The sequence below is a fragment of the Bombus pyrosoma genome, linkage group LG17 (genome assembly GCF_014825855.1).
Source record: "Bombus pyrosoma isolate SC7728 linkage group LG17, ASM1482585v1, whole genome shotgun sequence".
Lineage (NCBI taxonomy): Eukaryota > Metazoa > Arthropoda > Insecta > Hymenoptera > Apidae > Bombus > Bombus pyrosoma.
In genome coordinates, this window is record NC_057786.1 from 226,012 (window position 1) to 250,045 (window position 24,034).

At 37.0% G+C, this 24,034-nt stretch overlaps 1 protein-coding gene across 6 annotated transcripts; it reads left to right on the forward strand.

Annotated features, from left to right (window-relative positions):
• Nucleotides 1-58: 58 nt before the first annotated feature.
• On the forward strand, nucleotides 59-24,002 carry LOC122576970 (sodium channel protein 60E-like). Of its 6 annotated transcripts, XM_043747929.1 has the most exons (23): nucleotides 59-926; nucleotides 1,010-4,710; nucleotides 5,609-5,817; nucleotides 5,907-6,127; nucleotides 6,711-6,891; nucleotides 7,038-7,115; nucleotides 7,197-7,338; nucleotides 7,449-7,583; nucleotides 7,654-7,865; nucleotides 7,955-8,511; nucleotides 8,969-9,057; nucleotides 9,291-9,408; nucleotides 9,535-10,708; nucleotides 10,785-11,100; nucleotides 13,263-13,379; nucleotides 13,479-13,637; nucleotides 14,849-15,145; nucleotides 15,263-15,417; nucleotides 15,558-16,044; nucleotides 16,194-16,513; nucleotides 16,618-16,977; nucleotides 17,602-17,982; nucleotides 18,151-24,002. In XM_043747929.1, the coding sequence occupies exons 2-23, from the start codon at nucleotides 3,289-3,291 to the stop codon at nucleotides 18,536-18,538; spliced, it is 7,518 nt and encodes a 2,505-aa protein (XP_043603864.1). In that variant the 5' UTR covers nucleotides 59-926; nucleotides 1,010-3,288; the 3' UTR covers nucleotides 18,539-24,002. The 6 variants fall into 6 exon arrangements, 5 of the variants coding, with proteins under 5 accessions (XP_043603864.1, XP_043603863.1, XP_043603865.1 ...); XM_043747928.1 differs by having other exon boundaries at nucleotides 9,291-10,708; XR_006319987.1 differs by lacking the exons at nucleotides 15,263-15,417; nucleotides 15,558-16,044; nucleotides 16,194-16,513; ... (1 more) ...; nucleotides 17,602-17,982; nucleotides 18,151-24,002 and having other exon boundaries at nucleotides 9,291-10,708; nucleotides 13,479-14,304; nucleotides 14,393-14,971.
• Nucleotides 24,003-24,034: the final 32 nt, after the last annotated feature.

A 24,034-nucleotide genomic window follows, 5' to 3' on the forward strand; every position in this document is an offset into this window, starting at 1 on the left:
ATAACTGTTAACAAGAAATTTGTTTTAATTATTAGTGATTCCAAATGAGGATATAATAATAATAAATAGGTAAAACAGTTTTAACTCACTGCACTATCCGAGTTTTTATATATTTCATTAAGGCAAATCTCAATTTATTTACTATATGTTTAAAAAATTAAAGTTTGAGAAATTAGGAGAAGGAAAGTAATATTAATAGTGCTTAATATGTTTTACAATTCTTTATATTTTCAGTTTTCATGTTGTTCGAATGTGTAAAAGTGTTATATTGTATTTGATCATACAATTTTATAATGTGGCATGAAATATGTTATATACATCACATTTAAAAACGTTATATTTCTTGAATCTATAACTTTGAATCTTTATAGTCGAAACAGCAAACCAAATAATAACACGTTTAACCGTGTTACATACCTAGGTAGAGTGGCACGTAACGCAACAAATTTTATTGCCTGCAATTTACAAAACTAATTGGATTTAAATATTAAGAATAATATGAATTTTATTTTTTGAACATCCATTATGCATACGTATATACATATATGATTGCGATTAATGTAATTTTTCTTGGTTTTGCTTGATACATTTTAGATTAAAATATTCCAAGAACTAAAGAATTTCTATAAACGATGATCGAAAGAAAATAGATTATTCCATCTAGAATAATTTTAGTCCATGTCCAAGCCAACATATTCTTGCTGATTTAAAGGACGAATTATGAAACTTTAAGGAATACGAAATCTTTTCTTACACATGAAAAAATTAAATATATGATCATGTCGATTTTCAATATACATATGTATATATGCAAATATAGTACGAAATGTACGCAATATATATAGACGAATGAACTTTATGAATATTGAGGTTACATAAACGTAATATATATGAGTCTTAATATATATGAATGTTAAAATATAAATGTAAAAATAAGTATTATTTAAATATTATTTACAGCAAAATCTCATAAACAAATATTAATAATAAATCGTTATTTTTATTTCAGTTAATTTCCTGTTCTTCTCTCAATAGTTGATCTTTATAGGGGAGATATAAATAGATGTCCAAAGGACGAGAAAGAATATAATTATCAATAAACGAAATACCAAAGAGAAAATTATTCATTCACGAATACGAAGTATCAATTAACGATTTTTAGAAATTTCTCGACAAACATATACTTTTAAGAATTAAGTACTGCATTGTACTTAATGAAAATTGATACCAATCAAACACTTCATCTAGCAAAAGCAACGCTAGATGACAAATCAATAAGTATTTGAAAGATAGTTTGTAGTTATAGCTATATAGCCCGAGGAACTAGGACGTTTTATTCGAAATTTAAAGTCGATCAAAGAGAAAATCGTAGATGAATACCGCATGTGTCACAGAGGAATGGAAGATTCGTGAGAACAATTTTCGGAATAGCAAGGAAACGTTGGAATGGGAAAGTACGATATGGTATTTTAAAGGATTTGAGACAAAGAAATAAAGTAGGAAAAGAGGTAATGATGTTCTTAACTCTCTCCCCAAAGCGAATTTCAGGATTTTATATACAGCACGGTACATATGCACAAAAGAACGGGGCTTTTTCTGCGAAACACTAAACAATCATCGCCATGTTTTATCGTTAAAGTCGTTTGTGTTTGATTTTCGGGGGAATAAAAAGAAGAAGAAGAAGATAATATTGGTTGAGAGAAAAAGGAATCATAATGTTTGTTGACCACAGTATCACCTGCAGGGGTCAGTTGTAACTAGAGTGGGGGATAGCGAAGAGCATTCGTGCAGGCTGGTGGTTCGCTAGTTTCGCGGTAGCGATAACCCCCGATGCGCGTGTGCATGCATGTATTTCGATGTGTTAGGTTTAGATAGATTCGCTTATACAGGGAAAGAGAGACCTCAAAGCCGTTTTCCTCGGTCGTTCAATACGCGCGCGCGCGAAACGAATCGACTTCGTTCCATAGTATCGTCACAGTTCTCGTCGGAGACGTTCGTGATTTTGCACCCTTGTTCAAGTCACAATTTATCGAACTATATGACGAGGGTACACCACGGTTTCCTTTCTTATTTTCCTTCATCTCTATTTCTATCTTCGCCTTTCTTTCCCTCCAGTTCTCTTTCATTTACTAAATCCTTCGTTTTCTTCGCTGCCTCCTTTCTCTTTACGTTCGTTTCTCTCGTTATATTTATATACGTGTTAATTTCTATCCTAATCCCATCCCATCCCATCGTTTCGATTTTAACACATAATATCGCGTTCCCCTCGGCTCGTTACTCGCAAATTTATGTGCCTGATTCTTTCTTCCTCCTTATCCCATTGGTCGACACATCGTTATCATCTCATTTAAACCCAATTTGGAACGCTATTCAGAGCTCAAGCTTTGAATCTCCTTGGATAAAGCAAATGGTAAATATGATTCGCGAGTGTCATACGTTACTGGAGTGACCAGTAATCAACAGACTGGGTTTTACGTCATTCCTTGTTGTTGTCCTATCTTGTTATTCGGCATTGTTTTCTATTCGCGATGCGATCAACCACGGGATCGTGTGTGAACGATATCCAGGAGACGACGTCGCAGGCCAGGCCGGATTAGGGGTACATCGATCATCAAGATATCAAGGAAAAATCACGCAACGTCTCTTTCGAGTATACTCTAATACTTCCCTTCTCCTTCCTTGTTTTTCCTTACTGTCCCTCGTTTCCCGGTTTCCAACCATTTGACCGACTCTTCATCCTTCCTCCCTTTCTTTTCATTATTTCTGTTTCTCTTGCTTTCGTTCTCCTTCTTGACTTTTTTTACCGCTTGGTGGTGAAACGCGCCGCAGTGGCACGATCGTCATCGACGAAAAAAGAAGAATCTATATACTGTACCGCGACACACATACGAGTTCGCGCTCAGTCAATAGCAGCTGCATCCTTTGAAATTTCAAAAGAAGTACAAACACAAGAGCATATCCACGAGTGCGAAACGAACGCATCGTGATCGAATACCAGATACGACCGGCGATCAAACTAGCGGAGAAGAAACTGCTGCCTTCCAGCCTGCCGTAATACGGTGGTGCTACGACGATATCGAGAAGCAGGCCCAGTCGGCGGTCAAACAGTATTATGCGTATTCTACGCTTTTGTTTATTATCGAGGGAAGAGATTCTTATGGATGAACATGCACGAGCTGTCGAGTCGCGAAGGTGAAAAAGAATAGAACGGAAACGCGATAAGCTGTACGTAGGAACCGCAACGATGAAAGGTACACATTTCGGTGAGCCGAGGAACCAAAGATTCCAATGATACCTTCGCAAGGTGGCCGTGAGGGATACAAAGGTTCTGCCAACCCTCCGAGCAACGGCTCTGAGGACAATGGCTTCGCTAATCGACCCCGAGTGGCGGGCCTTTACGCGACGAATCTCTTCAGAGAAGAGCTCGTTCGATTCTCGTCAGGAGAGACTACTCGATCTCATGGTCTCACGCGAGATACTCTCGAAAGATCGTCACGAGAGATTGGAAGCCAGAGAAGTTTAAATCTCCCTACGGGCATAGCCGAGGAATTCGAGCTTTTGGATCGGTCAAGAGTCGGGATTTCGAGAACACCCCAGCCATTAAGGAGAGGAGAGACGGACGCTGCTCGTTACGAACCTAGATCCAGATTCAATGAATCCGCCACCAGACAAAGGGATCATTATGGATCGCCACCTGTCGAAAGGATTCGCGATAGGGAGGACGAGCAACAGGAAGAATGCATTGCTCGATCCGCGTGCAGTACCCTTCGTGTGTCTCTCCTTGAGTTTCCGCGCTCCGAGCAGACGACGTGGATGGAGTCGGACGTTGGTGATTCTAAGATACCTGTTTCAACCGATGATCTCGCTGGGAGAAGAGGACCAGATGACAGTTCGATGTTCGTTACAACTTCCGCCTCGATACTTATTTCTCCCGCGAGTGAGACCAGCGAATGCGATGCAATCTCGCCTCCGGAAGTGGAGAAATCATCACCGCCACCGTATACGGGCCTCAGTCCGCCGGAGTACACCGGCCAAGAGTACGAGACCAGTGAAACGCCTTCGCCGATTTTTCCAAATTATCCACTGACGTCGTACGCGGAAGAGACACATCACAGACGTTCGAGGTCGTCCGTTTCGGACGCCGGGCTTGAATTCATTGCACACGACGAACGTTTAAAACGTGATAGCCGATTCGAGTCGGAGCCGGAGGAAGCTTTGGCGGAAGAGATTGGCAGATCGAGGCGAACCAGATCGAATTTAGAAAGGTCTACGGACGACGATGTCTCGAGATCTAGAGATGTCGCGAGGCTGCGACCTCCCTTGGCCGCAGCAGCGGGTGTTTCGGCCGATTCTGGGACCGGTGATTCTGGAAGTGCGGAGATCCAAGTGGATCCCCTCGGCATTCCCAGAACAACGACCACTGGTGAAATTCTAGATGGAAGGAACGGAGTTGAGAACGGCCAAGCCGCTAGTAAGTCGTCCATTAAAACTCCCACCGGGAACAATAAGCAAACGGTGAAACTCTTCACAAAGGAAAGTCTCGACAGGTTGGAAAACAAGACCGTACAGCTCGTCAGAGATTATGGCTTTCAGCCGAAACGACGAATGTCGGTCGAAGATGGTGCGGTGCTTCCAAACAAATTCGAACCTTTCCCAACTGAGCTTTACGGTAGGCCACTCGAGGAGATTGACAACTTTATCTACGACGAGGTAAGTCTTTAGACTCCTGCTTTTTTAAATTATTTTATCGGTTAACCGTTAGTTAACTTGTAATATAATTAATTAAACGTCATATATTCAATTCGATTAATATGCAGGCTGTGCCGTAACATCGGGGAACCGCTTCACCATCATCAACTCTGCACATGGAAGTAATAGAAAAAGTTCATGCGAACATGCGCTCTGTTCTATAAATAGTTATAGCGAGTTGAGTTATAACGTTGGACTTTTTTTTTTGCAACTGGGCTAATTCTATCAGAAGATGGAGACGGTCGAACTAATCTCGCGTACCTATTTACAAACGGAACTCAATATACGACGTTGAACTTTGTATTCTACGCCTGTGAAAATTTCCATTCGATGATAAAACGTCTCCAATCTTCGCATCTAAACAGGTCATTTTGATTGCATCTCGCGAAGGTATGCAGATACAGTTTGTCAAAGAAAAACCTCGCTATAACTCGGAGACAAGATCGTATAGAGCATATGTTTAGACAAACCCCTTTCGTCTTTCATGCGCAGGATCCACTGCCAAAGTGATTCCCCGATGCTACCGGACACCCCTGTATTTTAAGGTGGAGAAGGAATAATTATAAGATTAATGTGATTTAAATTTATGATATAACTGTAAGGTTGTAAAAAATAATTGCTCGTAAGAAGTAAAACTAATCACCTCGAAACTAGTCGTTTGATTTTTTAGTCGTTAGTAGAGTTTTACTCGATTTTACTAATATCAGCCTCGGAGTACGTCATATGCGTTTATTTATAATAGCATATTTAAAATAGCAAGGATATCGCTATTTCCTTTTAATTCTTAAAAAGAATATTTCTTCTGGCATATTCGTGGCGGAACATTTGATTCATGTATCACTCGTACCGTGTGTTTCAGACATTCTGCGTGGTATCGAAGAGATTTCGTAAAAATTACATTCACCGATTCACGGCGACAAACAGCTGGTTCATATTTTCCCCGTGGAATCCTATAAGGCGGTATTGTATTTACCTAAGCACGAATCAGTACTTCGATTATATAGTCATGGCTACGATAATATTAAATTGTGCCTTCCTCGCCATGACGGAAACTATCGAGGAAGCCGAGTAAGCATTTTCACGGGCCGCGCGCAACTTCTCGGATTAATCAAACCTCTAGGAATATAATACGTCGCTTCTTCTCTTTTGTTTTCCAGATATATATTCTTAGCTATATACACGGCCGAAATGGTGATCAAATCGATAGCCAAGGGATTTGCGCTCAATAAATACACTTACCTGCGAAATCCGTGGAACTGGTTGGATTTCGTGGTGATCACCAGTGGTTATGCGACTATTGGAATGGAAGTAGGAAATTTGGCTGGGTTGAGAACATTCCGAGTATTGAGAGCCCTCAAAACCGTTTCCATTATGCCTGGTAAAAATCTTTAAGAAAGCCGACTTTCTACAGACATCTCCCTTTCTTTTCTCTCTTCAAGATTAGAAGAAAATATCCCGTGTAAAACCCGGCTTCCTAGACCGCGGAAGCGACGGAATTGCAAATTAGTTTCTGGGGATTGCCGTGTTTCTTTATTTCTTGAAATTACTTTGCCTTATCAACACAAAATCACATCAGAAATTTCCGACATTCGTTCGTTCCAATTTAGCTATATCGTCTGCTATGATATACATCATAGATAGCACAATAAATGAAAGAAAGTGATAGTAACGTAATATAAATGCGATAGGGCAGGGATATGCTGGTTATTCGGCTATTACAAAGTGGACTCATGTCTCGAAAAAGATTGAGAAATATTGGCGTTACAGTAAAACATAAACAATATCATTACCGTTTTGATTGACGTGAAACAGACAGAATTGACACAATTCGTGAACCAATGAATGATCAACAAATTTGTTAGAATTGTCTGTCAGAAAAAGTTATAAAAAAAATTGCTTTCGTAAGAAAATAATGGGACGAAAATAAGGATAATCGTTTATCGATTTTAATATTTTTGCAGGCTTAAAAACCATCATCAATGCATTGTTACATAGTTTTAAGCAACTTGCCGAAGTAATGACGCTCACGATCTTCTGCCTGATGGTTTTTGCACTTTTTGCTCTACAAGTTTACATGGGTGAACTTCGGAATAAATGCGTAAAAAATGTGGAGTTCAATAATACTCAAGTCGATTGGAGAGAGTACGTATTGTTCGCCGTAATATGTTCTATTTAGATTCTTACATGTTGCTTGCAAAGTATTTATACGAATACATATGTATTAACTTGAGAGACAATGGCTCGTTGACTCTCAAGAGGCATTAACCGATACCCTGTACCGTCCGCAGGTGGACTTGGAACTCGTCCAACTGGGCATTCGATGAAGACGAAGAACCAATAATTTGCGGTAACGCAACCGGCGCCAGGTTAGCCAAACTTGGTTCGTTATTACGCGCGACTGCTTTAAATGATATGCCAATTTTAACTCGAGGAACCCTACGTTTTAGGCACTGCAACGAAAGTTACATCTGTCTTTGTGTTGGCCCAAATCCAAACCATGGATATACAAATTTCGACAACTTTCTGTGGTCGATGCTCACCACGTTTCAACTGATTACTCTGGATTATTGGGAAGACGTCTATAATAAGGTAGTTGGTCAACTTCTTTTCCGCACGGATAATTGTTTCGCCAAGGAATCACTATTTACATAACAAGTTAGTTTGCGAGGTATAAAAAGAATTGCTATATTGGTTTTTAGGTATTGTCGGCGTGCGGACCTATCAGCGTCTCGTTCTTCACGGTGGTCGTGTTTTTTGGCTCGTTTTATTTGATCAATTTGATGCTCGCTGTCGTTGCGCTGAGCTATGAGGAGGAAGCCGAAATTACGAACGAGGTATATAATCGTTGTAATTATTTACCTTGAATTGTTTGCCTTTGACCTTATCTTGCAACTGGTACGACAGGAACGAAGAAAGGACTTAACCGACCATCGCGAGGACTCGACGTTTAGTTTCGACCCGACAAAAATCAATGTGAAGACGCTTGCCAAAGAAAAGCAAAAGAAATTAGACGCGAGGAAAGGAGTTCTCCTAAGTAGTTACACGCGCAAAAAAACACGAAGAAGAAGACGTGGGAGAAGCACTGGTCAAGATAAAGGTGGCTGTGTGCCAAGCAGGTATACCATTTGTCATAATAAAGTCGAATTGCTCGACAAATAGGAAAAATCGTTTCAACGATTTTTATTATAACTTTCTGTCCGATTAGATCGGTGACACCAAGCCCGAGCCCAAGTCCAAGACATTCGAACGTTCGACCGTCTCACTTACTTTTACAAAATATTAGCCCACGAACTGTAGAGAATAACGGGGTTCATAGATTGGCGCCAAATCGTGGAATGCTTCATTCTCGACAAGCAAGTAACAACAGTAATCAACACTCGTCGTTAGACGACTCAGGCGTTGTCGACGACCACGATGGCGACGATGTCACATCCGTAGAAGAACACGACAGGCGTGATAACAAAGAATCTAGGACCCATTGGCAAGAGAGGATATCTACGAATAATAACGCCGATGGCAATGCTGAAACTAATGCGGGTGAAACGAAAAATGAAACGAATAACGAGACAGAAGTGGACAATGAAAGAGAAAAATCACAGGCAACTCATTCCGGCGGATATCTTCGAGCGCCTACGAACGTTCCAGTTTCTCTTGCCAGCGGAACTACTAGAGAAATTCGAGTGTTTAAATGCAACGGCGTGAAAACAAAGAAACAGATGTACACCTTGCCGCCAGAGTATCTATCGCACATTGTTATTTTAGGTAGGGGCAACGAATTTTCTTCATCGTTTGTACATATTCAAAGACAAGATTCGGTAATAATGCAGAAAAGATGGCCTCAACTTCAATGACTTTAATCTTGAGATATGTTGTAGAGGGGAAGATCCTTAGTAACATGTACGTTGTCCGAGGCGTGGGACGATCGTGATTCAAAAATTACGTTAGGTTACATTTCTTTAGGGAAATCCTATGAAGTCTAACCGTAATTTATTTACTATTTATTAACCACTTATATCGTAGTAGATGTAATGCAACAAATATCGTTTTTCTTTTGTCATAACCTTCGAACCACGATCGTCTCACAACTCGGACAAAATGCACGTTACTCATAATCCTCCCCGGAACATATCCGTAATTTTAAAAGAATTGCAGTTGATTACTTACAATTATCCAAGATTCCATACAACAGTTACAACGATTCGTTTATCGTGGGTTTCAGATGATCTTCCCGATAGAAATTGTGAAAGGTGTATCCAATGCTGTATAGATTACGAGGGTTGGCTACGATTTCAGAATTGCTTGTACAAGGTAGGTATGCCAAAGAGGTAAAAGTAGAGTCGAGAGAGGAGCGTCTTCGGATATGAAAGCAAGTATTTCTATCTAATCTAACGAGTTCGATATTCGTTGCGGATATGTTAGTCAAGGTGAATGATAACGAATAACGAACCAATTATTAGTAAAATACGATAAATAAGGCTAGGGATAGCAAACGAGAAAAATGAAAACGCTTGACTCTCGATTGACCAGTGGCTCGTATCTAGGTAGTGAGAGATCCACTATTCGAGTTGACGATCACATTGTGCATCGTTCTGAACACTGGTTTTCTGGCAATGGAACACCACGGAATGAGCGAGTCGATTCGACAGGCGCTCAACATCGGTAATAAAGTGTTTACCAGTATCTTCACCTTCGAATGTTTGCTGAAACTGTTGGCGCTGAGTAAAGATTTTTTCGCCAACGGATGGAACAATTTCGATTTGATAATAGTGTCAGCGTCTCTGATAGATCTTACCTTCGAACTGGTAGACGGCCTGTCCGTGATACGCGGACTGAGACTTCTGCGTGTGTTAAAGCTGGCACAATCCTGGACGACGATGAAGGTTCTTCTCAGTATTATTATTTCAACGATCGGCGCCCTTGGAAATCTCACCTTAGTTTTGGTGATCGTGATTTATATATTTGCCGTGATCGGCATGCAATTATTCAGTAAAGACTACACTTTGGACAAATTTTACCCAGATCCGGTTCCACGGTGGAACTTTAACGATTTCTTTCACTCGTTCATGATGATATTTCGTATATTATGTGGAGAATGGATCGAGCCCCTGTGGGACTGCATGCGAGCAGAAGAAGAAGACGGGCCCGAGGCTTGTTTCGCCATATTTTTGCCAGCTCTCGTAATGGGTAATTTCATGGTGTTGAATCTTTTTCTTGCTTTGCTGCTCAACAGCTTTAATTCGGAGGAATTGAAACAGAAAAAGGAGGAAGTCGGCGATGACTCGAAACTCGCAAGATCGTTCGATCGTATCCGTTCGATTATACGGAAGAATAAATGTTCGCGCTTGTCTCAAGCTGTCGCTAAAGGGAAAGGGAAGGATGCTCGTTTCGAAAAAATCGTGCGACGCGTAATAGATCGGTCTGACAACGAGACTAAATACGCTATTCAAGAGACTGTACTCAGCCTTCCAAAAGATAACGTTTACAATAGATCTTATCAAGAAAGTTTAAATCAGCCCGTTTTTTCTTACGATCCAATGTACTCTCAGTCTCAAACGGAAGAACAAAGATGCGGACAAAGGGAGAAGGAAGAAGAGAAGGACGCCTTGCCAGACGACGAAAACAATTATTCGAGCAAGGAAAAAGAGATTGAGGCAAACGAAGGCAAAGAGGAGGAATGTCAAGAAGTCGATGTCGTGAGAGACTCTTCGTCTTCGAACAAAGCACCAATTGAAGAAAGAGTCGCGATGCTACCTCAGATAGATCCGTTTCCTAGAACCGAGGATCGGGTACCAAAACGACCTTGGCACGCGCTTGTCAGCTACGTCGATGAACTGACTGTTGGCGGTAGGAGAGATAGTAAAGGAAAATACATCGATGGTATGGGTTCTTTTCCTGGATTTGGAAGAAGCAACCGACGCAAAGAACCGCAAGATTGCTTTCCACGACAGTGTTATCAGAAGTAAGAACCTACTACTGCACTTCGAATTTCTCTCCTGCCAACGAATCAATATGATAGCAATACGTTGTGTGTGCAGGTGTACCTGCATCGACCGGTGTATTGCAACAGCTATCGGCAAAAAATGGATCAGAATGCGAACAGTGATTCTTTCAGTCGTTGACACGCCTGCCTTCGAATGGATGATCCTAGTTTTCATTTTTGCATCCTCCATAACTCTTTGTTTCGAAGATATTTATCTAGATGATAACCCTTTCTTGAAGAAAATCCTCTATTGGACCAATCTTGGCTTCTGCGCGCTTTTCAGCATTGAGATGTTACTCAAGTGGTTAGCTCTGGGTTTCTGCAAATATTTCACCAGTTTTTGGACAATCTTGGATTTTATAATTGTCTTTGTAAGTAGAGCCTATTACATTCAACAGCAGCATCGATTTCGTATCGTATATATGTGTTTACGTGTATGTGTAAGCGGCAGCACACATACGTGCGCGCGAGCGCATGCTGTGTAAATTTTAACGTTCATCGTTGCTGCATGGATTTTTCGTTCCCGCTGATCGTAACTATCCTGTTGCGATTTCGCTACTTTTTCTCACTGTTTCCTTCATTTTTATGCATTTCTTTCTCAATCTTTTATATATGTCGCCTTGCGGATTCAGGTACGTGCAAAATTAATATGTTGCTCCTATTGCATCCAGTTATGGTTGAACTATATTTCTGACGCTTTATGTCTTATCTTGGTTCATCATAATTTCGCTAATGTTGCCTAATTTATTTGTCTCTTCTTCCTATAGTATCTGCCACTTTCGATATTTGTGGCGGTCATAACGTTAGTTTTAACATAGCAATTGTAAGTTTATATTTTACAATTAGTTACAAAAATTTGTGCACCTAATTTTCTCATATTGATAGACTGATTACACTATTTCCTCCAGTTGCTTGTTATATTCTTTCCACGGGATATTTCCTTAATATTTCCTTATAAGAATAAATGACGAATTCCAGTATTTTTATCCGTATGGTATAAGATAAAGGAAAATTTTAGAAACTACACATAATTATCGCTAACTGATTTCTGCTTAGCTTTGTTTATTCATTGGTCCATACGTATCCATCTATACGTATCATTACTTCGTGCTATTATTGCTTCTACTGCACTTGATGTAGAAGGGTTAAAGTTCAGATCAGGGTATCCCAGTTAGAATAAGATATCATTCAGCTACTTTATCAATTGTATCTTTCTAGATTTTATCTTTGAATTTCAAGGAATGTATGCTAAATATCTAAATATGTGTATTTATCAAAAAATAACTATAATCTGCACTTTCTATTTAAATACATTTATTGAAAATAAATATATTATAGTTTCCATCAAGTATCTGGAAAAATACGAATGATAGGAAAAGATGTTCCAGACAAAAGTTGTATAGTATCGAGGAGACATTATCTATTTGTGCTTTTATCTGTTTGATTTTAGGACGATCCTGAAACGTCCTGTTGATGAAGATGATATTAGAATTTTTAAACGACTATTTCTATTTTTTATTAAATATTCTTGTAGCTGACATTCAGAACGTCTTCAAAAGATTACAAACTCGTGTCTTTAGCACCATTTGCCATCAAAATATGAACTTCAAAATTCAATGTGCCCCTACATTAGAGTTACCCGCTATACACCACAGGGATGTATATTATATAAAGATGTTCCTCGTAATGCTGCTACTACTACTGGTATGCCATTGCCGAAACACAAGTTTGCAGATTTCTAATGTTTCCCAAACAGTCAGTCAGTTTCGAGCAATCACTTTTAGGTTAAGTAATTCCTTCTATTGATCTGTCGAATTTGAAAGTTTATATCTCGATAGCGGTTTTTTTTGATACAAAAAATGTGAGTTCATAGTATTTTGGAAACATCTGAATATTAGTTACAAGAATATGTCATCTTTACAAAACGTTTTTAAGTTATCGCCATTTTATTTGAAACATTTTTCCATATCATTTATATCTTTTCAAATATTTGAGCGTTTCTAGTGAAACACGACATACCCTAAGTCTACGAATATGCAAGGCTCAATAGAAATTAATTAAAGATAATTTCATGTAGCTTTTATACAAGTCTTCTTACTTAATGCGACAAAAAAATGTATTCTAACTTTTTGTACATTTATAGATATGTGTACCATGGATAGAAGAGAATACAGGATTTGACAGAAATAGTGCAGCCCTTAACCACTTGTAAAATGCTTGAAAAGAAACTCACCAGTACTGCTTTGCATGACATTCTAAACACCGTTATTATCGATGTTTCGCTGACTGTTCATACAAAGTAGCTGTGCAATTTTCGTTTATTCAAATCCTTGCAATTTGAATTTTGTATACAAAATTTGTAAATATGAGAATTTGTAACCGTTTTCTTTTGAGTTAAACAAGCACTAATTACTACATTAAATTTACGATAATATACTGCCAAGCTAAATGTACAAGCAGCATGCTATTTTTTGGAGGTTCGAAGAAACGAACGTGTCTTTTTAACAATTGTAATGTAACTTTTCTTGAACAGGTATCAACATTTAGTCTGTTGATAGAAGAAAACGAAAATTTAAAAGTGCTAAGATCTCTAAGAACCTTGAGAGCACTGAGACCATTAAGGGCGATATCGAGATGGCAAGGCATGAGGGTAAGGAATTTGCTGTAGACTATGCTGGTAGATTGCTGGTAGATCTCCTGGGAGCTTGAAATTTAGGAGTATCGGCTGTTTCTTTTTTGTCCTGGCTAGATCGTAGTGAACGCGTTGATGTATGCGATACCTAGTATATTCAACGTGCTCCTCGTCTGTCTCGTGTTCTGGCTGATATTTTCTATTATGGGTGTACAATTTTTCGGCGGCAAGTTTTTCAAATGCGTTGACGAGTACGGCGAATTATTAGATATATCAGTAAGTAGAATCTCTTCTCTATCCTCTTCCTCTGCTTTGACGATGACAAAAGCAGAGTACAGCGGAACTCTGTTTATATGAACGAAATTTTAGTAATTTCTGATTAATCGAACTCTAGCCGAGCTCCTATTATATCTGGACTACCGTCGAGCATTAATCCACTTATATGAATGTCTAAAGAAGCGTTCAATATTATTGTCAATATTTAAGGTTCTCAGCATTGTATCAACAATATATCGGGCGCACTAAAATGCTGGGGCTAGACTTTAGGAAAAGATAGACTTTAGGAGCACTCATCAAATAAGCAGTCCCGGATTTACAAGACGTTTTCTTACTTCAAGTATGTAAGATAATATTTAAACACAACGTTTTCCAGCAGGTGAACTAGACGTGGCTGGCCTGTAACATGACCGCCTCGTTCGTCAATGTATCGATAACGATTTAAATTTAAATGTGGGGACATTTAAATTCATGGTCAATAGTAACTCAGTTGCCTCGTTAAATGAGTTCGTACAACGAAAGTTACTGTCAAGAAGTAAGGGAAATGCCGCGGATGTTTAGCGCGTGCGTGTCCTATTAGGAAATATGTCAAAGCATGTATTAAAATAAACGGGGAGCATATTGGGCACATGCTGTATAGTTAATGTCCTTCTAACGAAAACATCTTGTAAGTCTAAGACGAATGATCTTCGACCTATGTTTATTCAGACACTTTTGCTTGTTTCAATGAGTACTACATGCTTCTGAGGTTTTAGGGCACTCTATATATTGATCAGCTGGACTCTGGAGGACCTGTTAAACTTGATTCAAACTAACGATCACTGTACGGTCAGATCAGGTCAAATCAGGCACAAGTCAAGAGATTTTCATTTGGCTTGAACCGCTTACTGTGAATGCTCTTACTGGATTATGTGTAAACGATTTTGATCGGTACCTAATTTAACGTGGTTTGACTGTGATCGCTGGTGCGAATCGTCACTTACATACGAAAATGTTCAGAACTTTAAATACCGACAATGATATTAACAACGATGTTGGTGGGTGGGAAGAAATAGGTGGACCGCTGTTTCTAAAATTCCACAAAAATATATGAACGAGCTGGTTATATGAACCAACTTGTCCCCCGACAGGTTCATATAAACGGAGTTTTGCTATATCAGGTTGCGAAAAGCAAGAAAGGAATATTCGAATCGACGAACGTTACTTCTTAGATTGTAAACACGAAAGACGACTGTCTGAGGAAAAATTACTCTTGGGAAAATAGTAAAATTACGTTTGATCACGTCGGAATAGCTTATCTAGCTCTGTTCCAAGTAGCCACATTCGAAGGGTGGATGGAGGTGATGCAGGATGCAGTAGACGCAAGAGGTGTAGATCTTCAGCCTCAAAGAGAAGCAAACATCTACGCATATTTCTACTTTGTGATATTTATCGTTTGTGGCTCCTTTTTTACACTAAACCTCTTTATCGGAGTAATTATAGACAACTTTAATATGTTGAAGAAAAAGGTAAGAAACACGACCGATCAAAAAGACGTTATCGAAGAATAACTCTATTACGTATTTCATCGAACGCTGAAACATTTTTTCCATTCCCCTTCTTATCCTTTTTATCCCTATTTTCAGTACGAAGGTGGGGTGCTAGAAATGTTTTTGACCGAAAGTCAAAAGCACTACTACACTGCCATGAAAAAGCTTGGCCGTAAAAAGCCACAAAAAGTGATAAAGCGTCCGATGAATCAAATCCTCGCAATGTTTTACGACCTATCGAATTCACGCAGGTAACGAATTTCAGTTTTACTTGGTCATTTACGTTTACTTTTTTCTTAACTACTCGTCTCTTTCTTTTTTTTTTTTTTTTTTCAACAAGCACGACTACGTTTTGCCAATTTCGTTTTATAAACAACTACGATGTTTCCAGATTTGAAATAGCAATTTTCATTTTGATATTCCTCAACATGCTGACAATGGGAATCGAGCATTACGATCAGCCTCATCCAATCTTCTTCGTTCTCGAAGTGTCCAACGCATTTTTCACGACCGTTTTCGGATTAGAGGCAATCGTGAAAATAATTGGGCTTCGATATCACTATTTCACGGTGCCATGGAACTTGTTCGATTTCCTCCTCGTGCTGGCATCCATATTAGGAATATTGATGGAGGATATTATGGTAGACTTTCCGGTGTCTCCGACGCTCCTGCGAGTCGTGAGAGTGTTCAGAATCGGTCGAATCTTAAGGCTCATAAAGGCAGCCAAAGGTATTCGTAAACTGCTCTTCGCTCTGGTGGTTAGTCTTCCGGCGCTGTTCAACATCGGTGCCCTGTTAGCTCTAATTACTTTTATTTATGCCATTATCGGCATGTCAGTCTTTGGTCATGTTAAAAAGCAAGGCGCGCTCGATGATATGGTGAGTAAACGTTATTAAAACCTTATCGTCTATTTTTCTGAATCTTTATTCCTCCGATCACATATTATCTGAACACGACATGCTAATTGATATTTCTTTGTTTTTCTCTTTGTGTTTTTTTCGTTTCTTTTTTTTTTCATTTTCTGTAGGTAAATTTCGAAACTTTTGGTAGAAGCATGCAATTACTGTTTCGATTAATGACATCGGCCGGTTGGAATGATGTGTTAGAGTCTTTGATGGTACAACCACCGGATTGCGATCCGACTCCGACTAGTCGACAAATGAATGGAAATTGCGGATATCCTCTCTTGGCAATAACATATTTTACTTCTTTCATCATAATCAGCTATATGATAGTTATCAATATGTACATTGCTATTATCCTCGAGAATTTTAATCAGGCCCATCAGGAAGAAGAGATTGGTATCGTCGAAGATGATTTAGAAATGTTTTACATACGATGGTCCAAGTAAGAATTGCTTTTGAACTGCCTTTTTATGCGTATAACAATACTATCTTTGGTTATGCTTTCATTCAGGATTTGGCATTAACGTATGTAACTGTGATTCGTAGGTATGATCCGCACGCGACACAGTTCATAAATTTCTCGCAATTAAGCGATTTCATAGCAAGCCTGGATCCACCGTTAGGAATTTCGAAACCAAATATGGTCGCGTTGGTTAGCTTTAATCTTCCTATCGCAAAGGGTAATAAGATTCATTGTCTGGACATTCTGCACGCACTTGTCAAGCACGTCCTTGGACACGTAGAGGAGTCTGAAGATTTCCGAAAGCTACAGGAACAGATGGATATCAAGTTTAAGAAACAATTTCCTACGCGCAAAGAACTTGAGATTGTTTCTTCGACGAGAATGTGGAAACGTCAAGATAAAGCAGCTAGGCTGATTCAACGTACTATCAGGGAATTTATAACGTGAGTAACTAATCTTCTATTTCTTCTTTAACACGTTCATGTTGTCCGGGGCATATATAGGGTGTTCTCTTGGATTTAAAATTTAAGGTTTCAGATTTAACCCAGTCCCATATCTCATGTCAATTTGACACATTTTTCACGTTAATAATGATGTTATTCTGTCATTTGTAGAAAAATTGATCCGAGCTTTTCTGACCTTTATTTTTTTAATATGAAATGTAAATATTTAATATTGTTAGTGACAAAACATGCGACAAAAATGTATGACGGTTGTTACAAAGGGCCCTGTTCGTCAATCTGACATGCATAATTCTTACGTCTTATCAAGTCCTTTGACGGTTAATTCGTTGCTTTGTAATTGTTGCACGACAATTATGCATTCATGTACGTGTACGATCCATTCAGACGGATCCAGGCAGCTAGACGTGTATAGATTGTTCTTTAAAGTACAATAGAATTTGAGCTTTTACGATGACGTATCAACAAACGGTATTTTGGTTGATAAGAAAAACTACTTGTATTATATATAGAGAGGAAAATTAATAATATTAGAATTATCAATACAGTGAACGTGTTAATGGTATCTTGTAATGCGGATCGCAATAGAAATTCCATTGTGTTCAGGGCAAAAAAGGAACGTGAAAGGATGGCTCAAGAAGTAGACTCGCAGACTCAAACGTCGAGTCCTGGTGGTGGGAATGAGGGTAGGGGCGGGGGTGGATGGAGTGGCAAAGTATCGGCATTTCTACATGTGCATAGAGGTAGCCGAGCCAGTAGTCGCAAGTCCTCGAGGGCCAGCGACGCCAGCGATTTCAGCGAGCTCGGTACAGCTTCGGCATGGCTTTTTCCAAACTTACCTCTGCTGTTGCTCTCCGGCGCCACCGGTACTCACGAGGACCTGCCTCCTCCCGCTCTGACCGTATCCCGTCCCTCGCCGACTACAGAACAACAATCGTTTACCGGGTCCTCTGCTACTTCTGCTATTTCCTCTGATCTACACATTAGGTTTGCGTTTTTCCTTTTACTCGCAATTAACTTAGGATAACCAAAAACATTTCGATAATTTATAACGGTTATTCTTAATTAAAATCAATTAAACTAATTTATTGATTGTTGTTATACTGCACCTATTTTCATTTTTATTATAACTGTTATGGTCGTTGCTTACAACAGATCAATCGGGGGTCCGACTCTCGGCCGGCAGAATGCCGTTGAAAGTTATCCCGATGAGGAAGTCCCCAGTCTTCCTACGAAGCGCAGATCACTTCCGCCAAGCGCTACAACACTCTCTCTAAATACCTTACATCGTGACATCAAAGAAGCGTTTAGCAGACGTTGCGGTAGCCTCCGGAAGAAACATCAACCAGCACCAGAACCAGCTCCGCTGCCAATCGAATCTACCGATGTAAGCATACTTGTTACAGAACCCAGTCCAGAGAATTCAGCACCGCCTACAAGACCGGCACTACTTAGACGACAATCCGCCGCCACGGTAGTTCACGTTCTCGTTCACAGAGAGAGTGAAGAATATCGAGATACACAACCCGACAATGCCAGTTGATCTTAGATCGTTATGCTTGACATCCTTCCGAAATCAGTTTAAACGAGAGGCTAGGCTGAAAGCCACCGAAATTTTGCTTCTTATCGCGTTACAGTGACCTCAAGATTCGAATCTCATCCGATTCCCTCTCCTCTCCCCCTTTCTTTGACGCTGTTGCCTTAACATCATTACCATCAAATGTTCTTACTATTTCATTATAATATGTACATTTGAGAAGTCTCAATGAAATTATTTCCTAACAATTACAATAGTAATAACTTTATAAAAATATTTATTCCGATAATTAGATCTTCTTGTAAACACAGTACAATTTTTCTTTTACAAAAGCTATTCTAACGATACTTTTGATCCTAATGAATAATAGTAGCCTATTTTTAGTAATCAATTTATCGCGACGAGCTTAAATCTTTTTCTTATGCAGTAGAAACAGTGATAGCTGGAATATATATAGTTGAGGTAGTTTAATTGACTCGATATTACACGAAACTCACATTTCTTCTACCATAATTAAGGGTGATTGGACCAATTTAGTGAAATATATTTAAATTCCGATCCCTTCTTCAAGTTAAATCATTGATACGGTCTACTCGTTATAAAGAGGAATGAATAATAATTACGTGGACAAAAGAATAATACTGCCTTAAATAGCATAGATTTTTCATTTGTATAATTATTTTGAAGAAAGAAACAAAAAGGACAAAAAAGAGAGGGAAAGAGAAGATGGAAGAAGGAAAACCAAACGGGAATTTTTAAAGAAGATTGTACACTTAGCCAAGTAGTTGTTTTTCTTTACACATTTAAGGAAACGTAGAATACTAGTACCGCCACTAATTTTGTATAATATCAGACATCATAAATAATAGCATTTATAGAACGTAAACGTATGTGATGTTTGTCTTATTCAGAATTATCAAGGAAATTGCGATATTCCTAATAAGTAATAAGATCACATGCTTATCGCTAATTTAGAATTAATAATATTTCTTTGTTTTCGTTCCATATTTGTTAGAAAGAAAGACTTTCTCTTCTGGACACGTTATAGCATTCAAGTAATGAATCGGATATTCACTACGCTAATGATCGATATTTAGCTTTCCGTATATGTATATATGTGCTAACTTTATAATCAATGTTATCTCTTCGAGAATATCGGAGAAAATGTAACGATATTTTCTTTTATGTTGAAATCAAATAACTAACAAAGAGGAACAATAATGTTCTAATTAAGCGAAATTAAAATTTGGTGCATTTTAACCAGCTTGGAGTACCAATTCCAATATACAGTACAATTTTGTAACTTATTTTATAATATTATAATTAGCCATATATGTATATATATGTATGTATGTATATATATATATATATACATATATATATATATACACGCGGAAAACCTGATATCGATCATTGATAATCAACGGAATAGTAAATTTATCAAGAATCTGTTAATATGTATGGAAATCGAACAATGCCCAGAAAGGATGGCTCTCTCTCTCCTCTAACGTTCTTCATAGCATTATTTTGAAATAAAATGCATTAATATGTTACATTGCACGTATAATTATACTTACATATCGCACGGTATCTATTGCTCAAAAAAGAAAGAAAAAAGGAAAAAACGAAGAAATCATAATGAATTTAAACGTTACTTTCAAATTCATATTGATTTCTACATTGACATAATATACAGTATGTTCTGTTTAGCTGAGAACACTCGAATATCTAGAAAAATACAAATGATACGAAAAAATGTTTTAGACAAAAGCTGTATGGTATCGAAGGGAACATACTGTGCTTTTATGTGTTTGACCTTGCAATGACTTAAAAACGTCTTGTAAAGACGATATTAAGATTTTTTAATGGATATCTCCATTTTTCATTACATATTCTCGTAACTGATATTCAGATGTTTACAAGACACTACAAGCTTATGGCTTTCGCATCACCCGTTATCGAGATATAAACTTTCAAATTCGGCAGATCAACATTGAATTTTTAAGTTCATATTTTGATGGCAAATGGTGCTAAAGACACGAGTTTGTAATCTCTTGAAGACGTTCTGAATATCAGCTACAAGAATATTTAATAAAAAATAGAAATAGCCGTTAAAAAATTTTAATCCATTTTTACAGGATGATCCAAGGTCGTCGCAAGGTGAAATAGATAAAAGCACAAATAAATAATGTCTCCCTTGATACCATACACTTTTTTGTATCATTTCCATTTATCCAGATATTTGAGCGTTTCTAGTTAAACAGGGCATACTGTATGTATTGCTTTTCTTTCCATTTTCTATATAATTAAGAAACAACAAATCAAGAGCAAGCCAGTAAATATCGCTACATACAGTATGTCAAGTACAAGAAAGGACAGTATTATAGATATCTTTGTTTTTTTGTTTATTTCATTCAACTAATTATAAAACGAAAAAGGTTTATGTAAACCTAACGATGTATTCTTGTTTTCGAAGAGAAATCTTATAAGTTTAATAATTAACAAATTGAGAATATAAACGAATAAGGTAAAATTTCTACATATTTAGAACAATGATACAATTTGTTTTTATAATTTTATTGAAATTCGTGAAACTGAATTTATCAATGAATTTATACCAATCTAGAAAGAATTATTTTCTTTTCCGGATAAAATCGTATAAATAATAAACAGTATAAACAGTTTTTTCCTTTTTAACTATTAAAGACTATTATATTTAGAACTGTACTTTGTATGAAAGAAATTTTTAAATCTTCGACGATGAGTATTATAGATATCGCTCATTTACTACACAACAAGGACATCACTTGAATAACTTGAATTATTGATACAGAAAAAGCAATTGTTCCTTGTATGTACCACTTTTGGAGTTTTATAAATTAACTTCAAAAGTTCACCACGTCAGGGCAACAGTTATCCGCTGTTATTTATACTAATAGCTATCGCTGTTGCATCATCATGAAACTATAAAAGTTTAAAACATTCAAACTCGTTTACGCTAAAATCGTGATTTTTCTGTTATGTTATTGTTGCAGCAAATGAGCGATATGTAATGTATACATATGTATATATACGTGTATCATATAATGTTGTATGTATATATATGTACACGTATAAATATAAAATTAATATGTATAAAAATAATTTTTTATTTTATTTTTTCTTTGTTATGCTAAATTTGTGTGACAAAATCATAGAAAACTATGTCATCTAACATCTGTACAATATGAAACTAAAAATTAAGAAATATTTAATGACAGAAAGGGAGAGAGGTAGGAAAGAGCGGAAGAAAGAAATGGGGAAGAGAATTTTAAAAATAGATTCACATAGAGAAAGGAACAACGAATTTTGTAGTAATTAGTTACATTTTTAGCGTAACCTTATTGGATCATCTTCATTTATTTATTTGTTTATTTAATATTCAAATCCCTAAAATTAAAAACGTCACACAATTTATTGATTCTTATAACAATAGACGTTCACGTTAACATTTTCATATTTTCCTTTCACAAATTAAACGTTGCCATTAACACGTCACGACCTCTCGTGGACCTATAGTGCCTATTGTTAGAAAACGATTGCGAGTTAATATAATATGTATACAAAAATATAAACATGTATATTAGATTTTCATATTACAAAGCGTTCGTACATGAAAACTGTACGAGCTAAATTTACGTAAAAATCTCTCGTTAGAACGTACAACGTACGTTACTTTTAGAGTTTAGCATTTAATGCTTAATGCTTGATAAATCTGTTTCTTCGCGCGTTGACTATAAGACATAGTTATTAAGTATTAAGGATCACTGAGAAAAAGGTCGATAAGTAAACCAGACAGGAAGATAAGATTAAAGATAAAAATTTAATATTTCGAAAATATAATTTAATTCGAAAATGTGATCTTTCCAAGACACGCATTGTAAAGCTATGTATCATGTCAATTAAAGGCATAAATTATACTGTATGTTATTCATAATTGGCGCCTATACGCGCGATACGTCTAGATACTACATACAATATTATAAATATATCAAAAAAATAAGAGACTGGACATAACACGCGACTATCTTAAAACTAACGGATAGTAAAATTCCAAAAAATTGTACAATCACGCTCGGATATCCACCAGGGGTCCGAAATTATTTAGATTATAAACTTTTCTGCGTGTCTGCGTGCTGCGTGCGTGTGTGTGAACAAAATTCGATAAAACAACACCTGCTCAAACCTATACATATTTAAATACACCGTCAGGATGCACTAACCTAACTATAAATTATTATTGCAACTATCAGCTTTTTCTTTCGACGCTGGAACGTGCGATCGATCGTACAATTCATTGTTAATTCCAATTAGTTTAACGTTTCTCACATTTTTTTATATAAAAAAGACAGGAAAATGCATCAAGGTGACAATATTGTTCACACTATACAATGAAACAACAACAAAAATCGAATGTTCTTTCATTCGAACGAAAAGAAAAAAACGTATAGTTATGAGAAATCTTTTAAGTAATAATGTTAAAACGAGAGATACCCATTAGTACAGGGTTAATGACAATCGAGGTCTTGAAGGAAAATTGCTTTTTTCTATTCCTCCACCATTTTACGCAATTTACTTTGAAAAAACTTAGCATAACTATTTCAAAATAATCAATATCGTTTACTCTTAACAGTCAATACTCTATTGTTAATAAATGATAATCTCAATTTATTACAAAATTAAAATTATAACGCTGTTAGGAATTCGCTATAGATGAAAGAGTATAGATCATGTTCTAACATTCAACAATGATGGAGATATGACAGAATATAAAGATAAAGATTAGGCGGAAGGGGGGACGAAGAAGCAAGCAAACAGACAGAGCAGAAAATTCTGTACTAGTGTTGTAATGATTCATCAGAAAAAAATTAAAAAAAGAGCAGTAAAACGTTCCTTTAGATCAAACTTGCAAATAGTATAATGATCCTTTAGTTTGCAAAAATGACTGTTTTGTCATTTAAATTTATAAACAAAGACTCGAGCATTGTTCTTCCATATATATATATATATATATATATATATATATTAGTTCCAGTTAAATTTTATGTAAATTTCTATTTTCTTATTTGTTTTACAAACTCATTAGTAATATTACACTATGCATTTCAATTTAGTATGCTTTTAAATCATATTTGGCATATATTTAAGTCATACTTTTGTATCTAAATCAAGTTTCTTCTCTGAACTTCTAACATGTATAATATATTTGTACAAATGTACTTCCTCTTTATAATATTAACAATGCTCGATATAGTTTATAAGCTAATACGAGCAAATACTGAATTTTGAAATACAGTCTAATCAAATCTGACATTATAACACAAATGCTAACGATACTAATAAGAAACAGGTGAATAATAAGAATGTTAACCATGTATGGATGATATTATATAACTATTGCTAAAAAATAAATTGTGGAGTTTATCATTGACATTTGTTTAAATATTGTAATGTTACTATTAT

Excerpts from the sequence above, each read along its gene's own strand:
- LOC122576970 (XM_043747928.1), top strand. The coding sequence starts at position 3,289 with ATGATACCTTCGCAAGGTGGCCGTGAGGGATACAAAGGTTCTGCCAAC. Across the intron at positions 9,058-9,290 it reads TTCAGAATTGCTTGTACAAG|GTAGTGAGAGATCCACTATT; the intron begins GTAGGTATGCCA and ends GCTCGTATCTAG. Across the intron at positions 16,045-16,193 it reads AAGGCGCGCTCGATGATATG|GTAAATTTCGAAACTTTTGG; the intron begins GTGAGTAAACGT and ends CATTTTCTGTAG.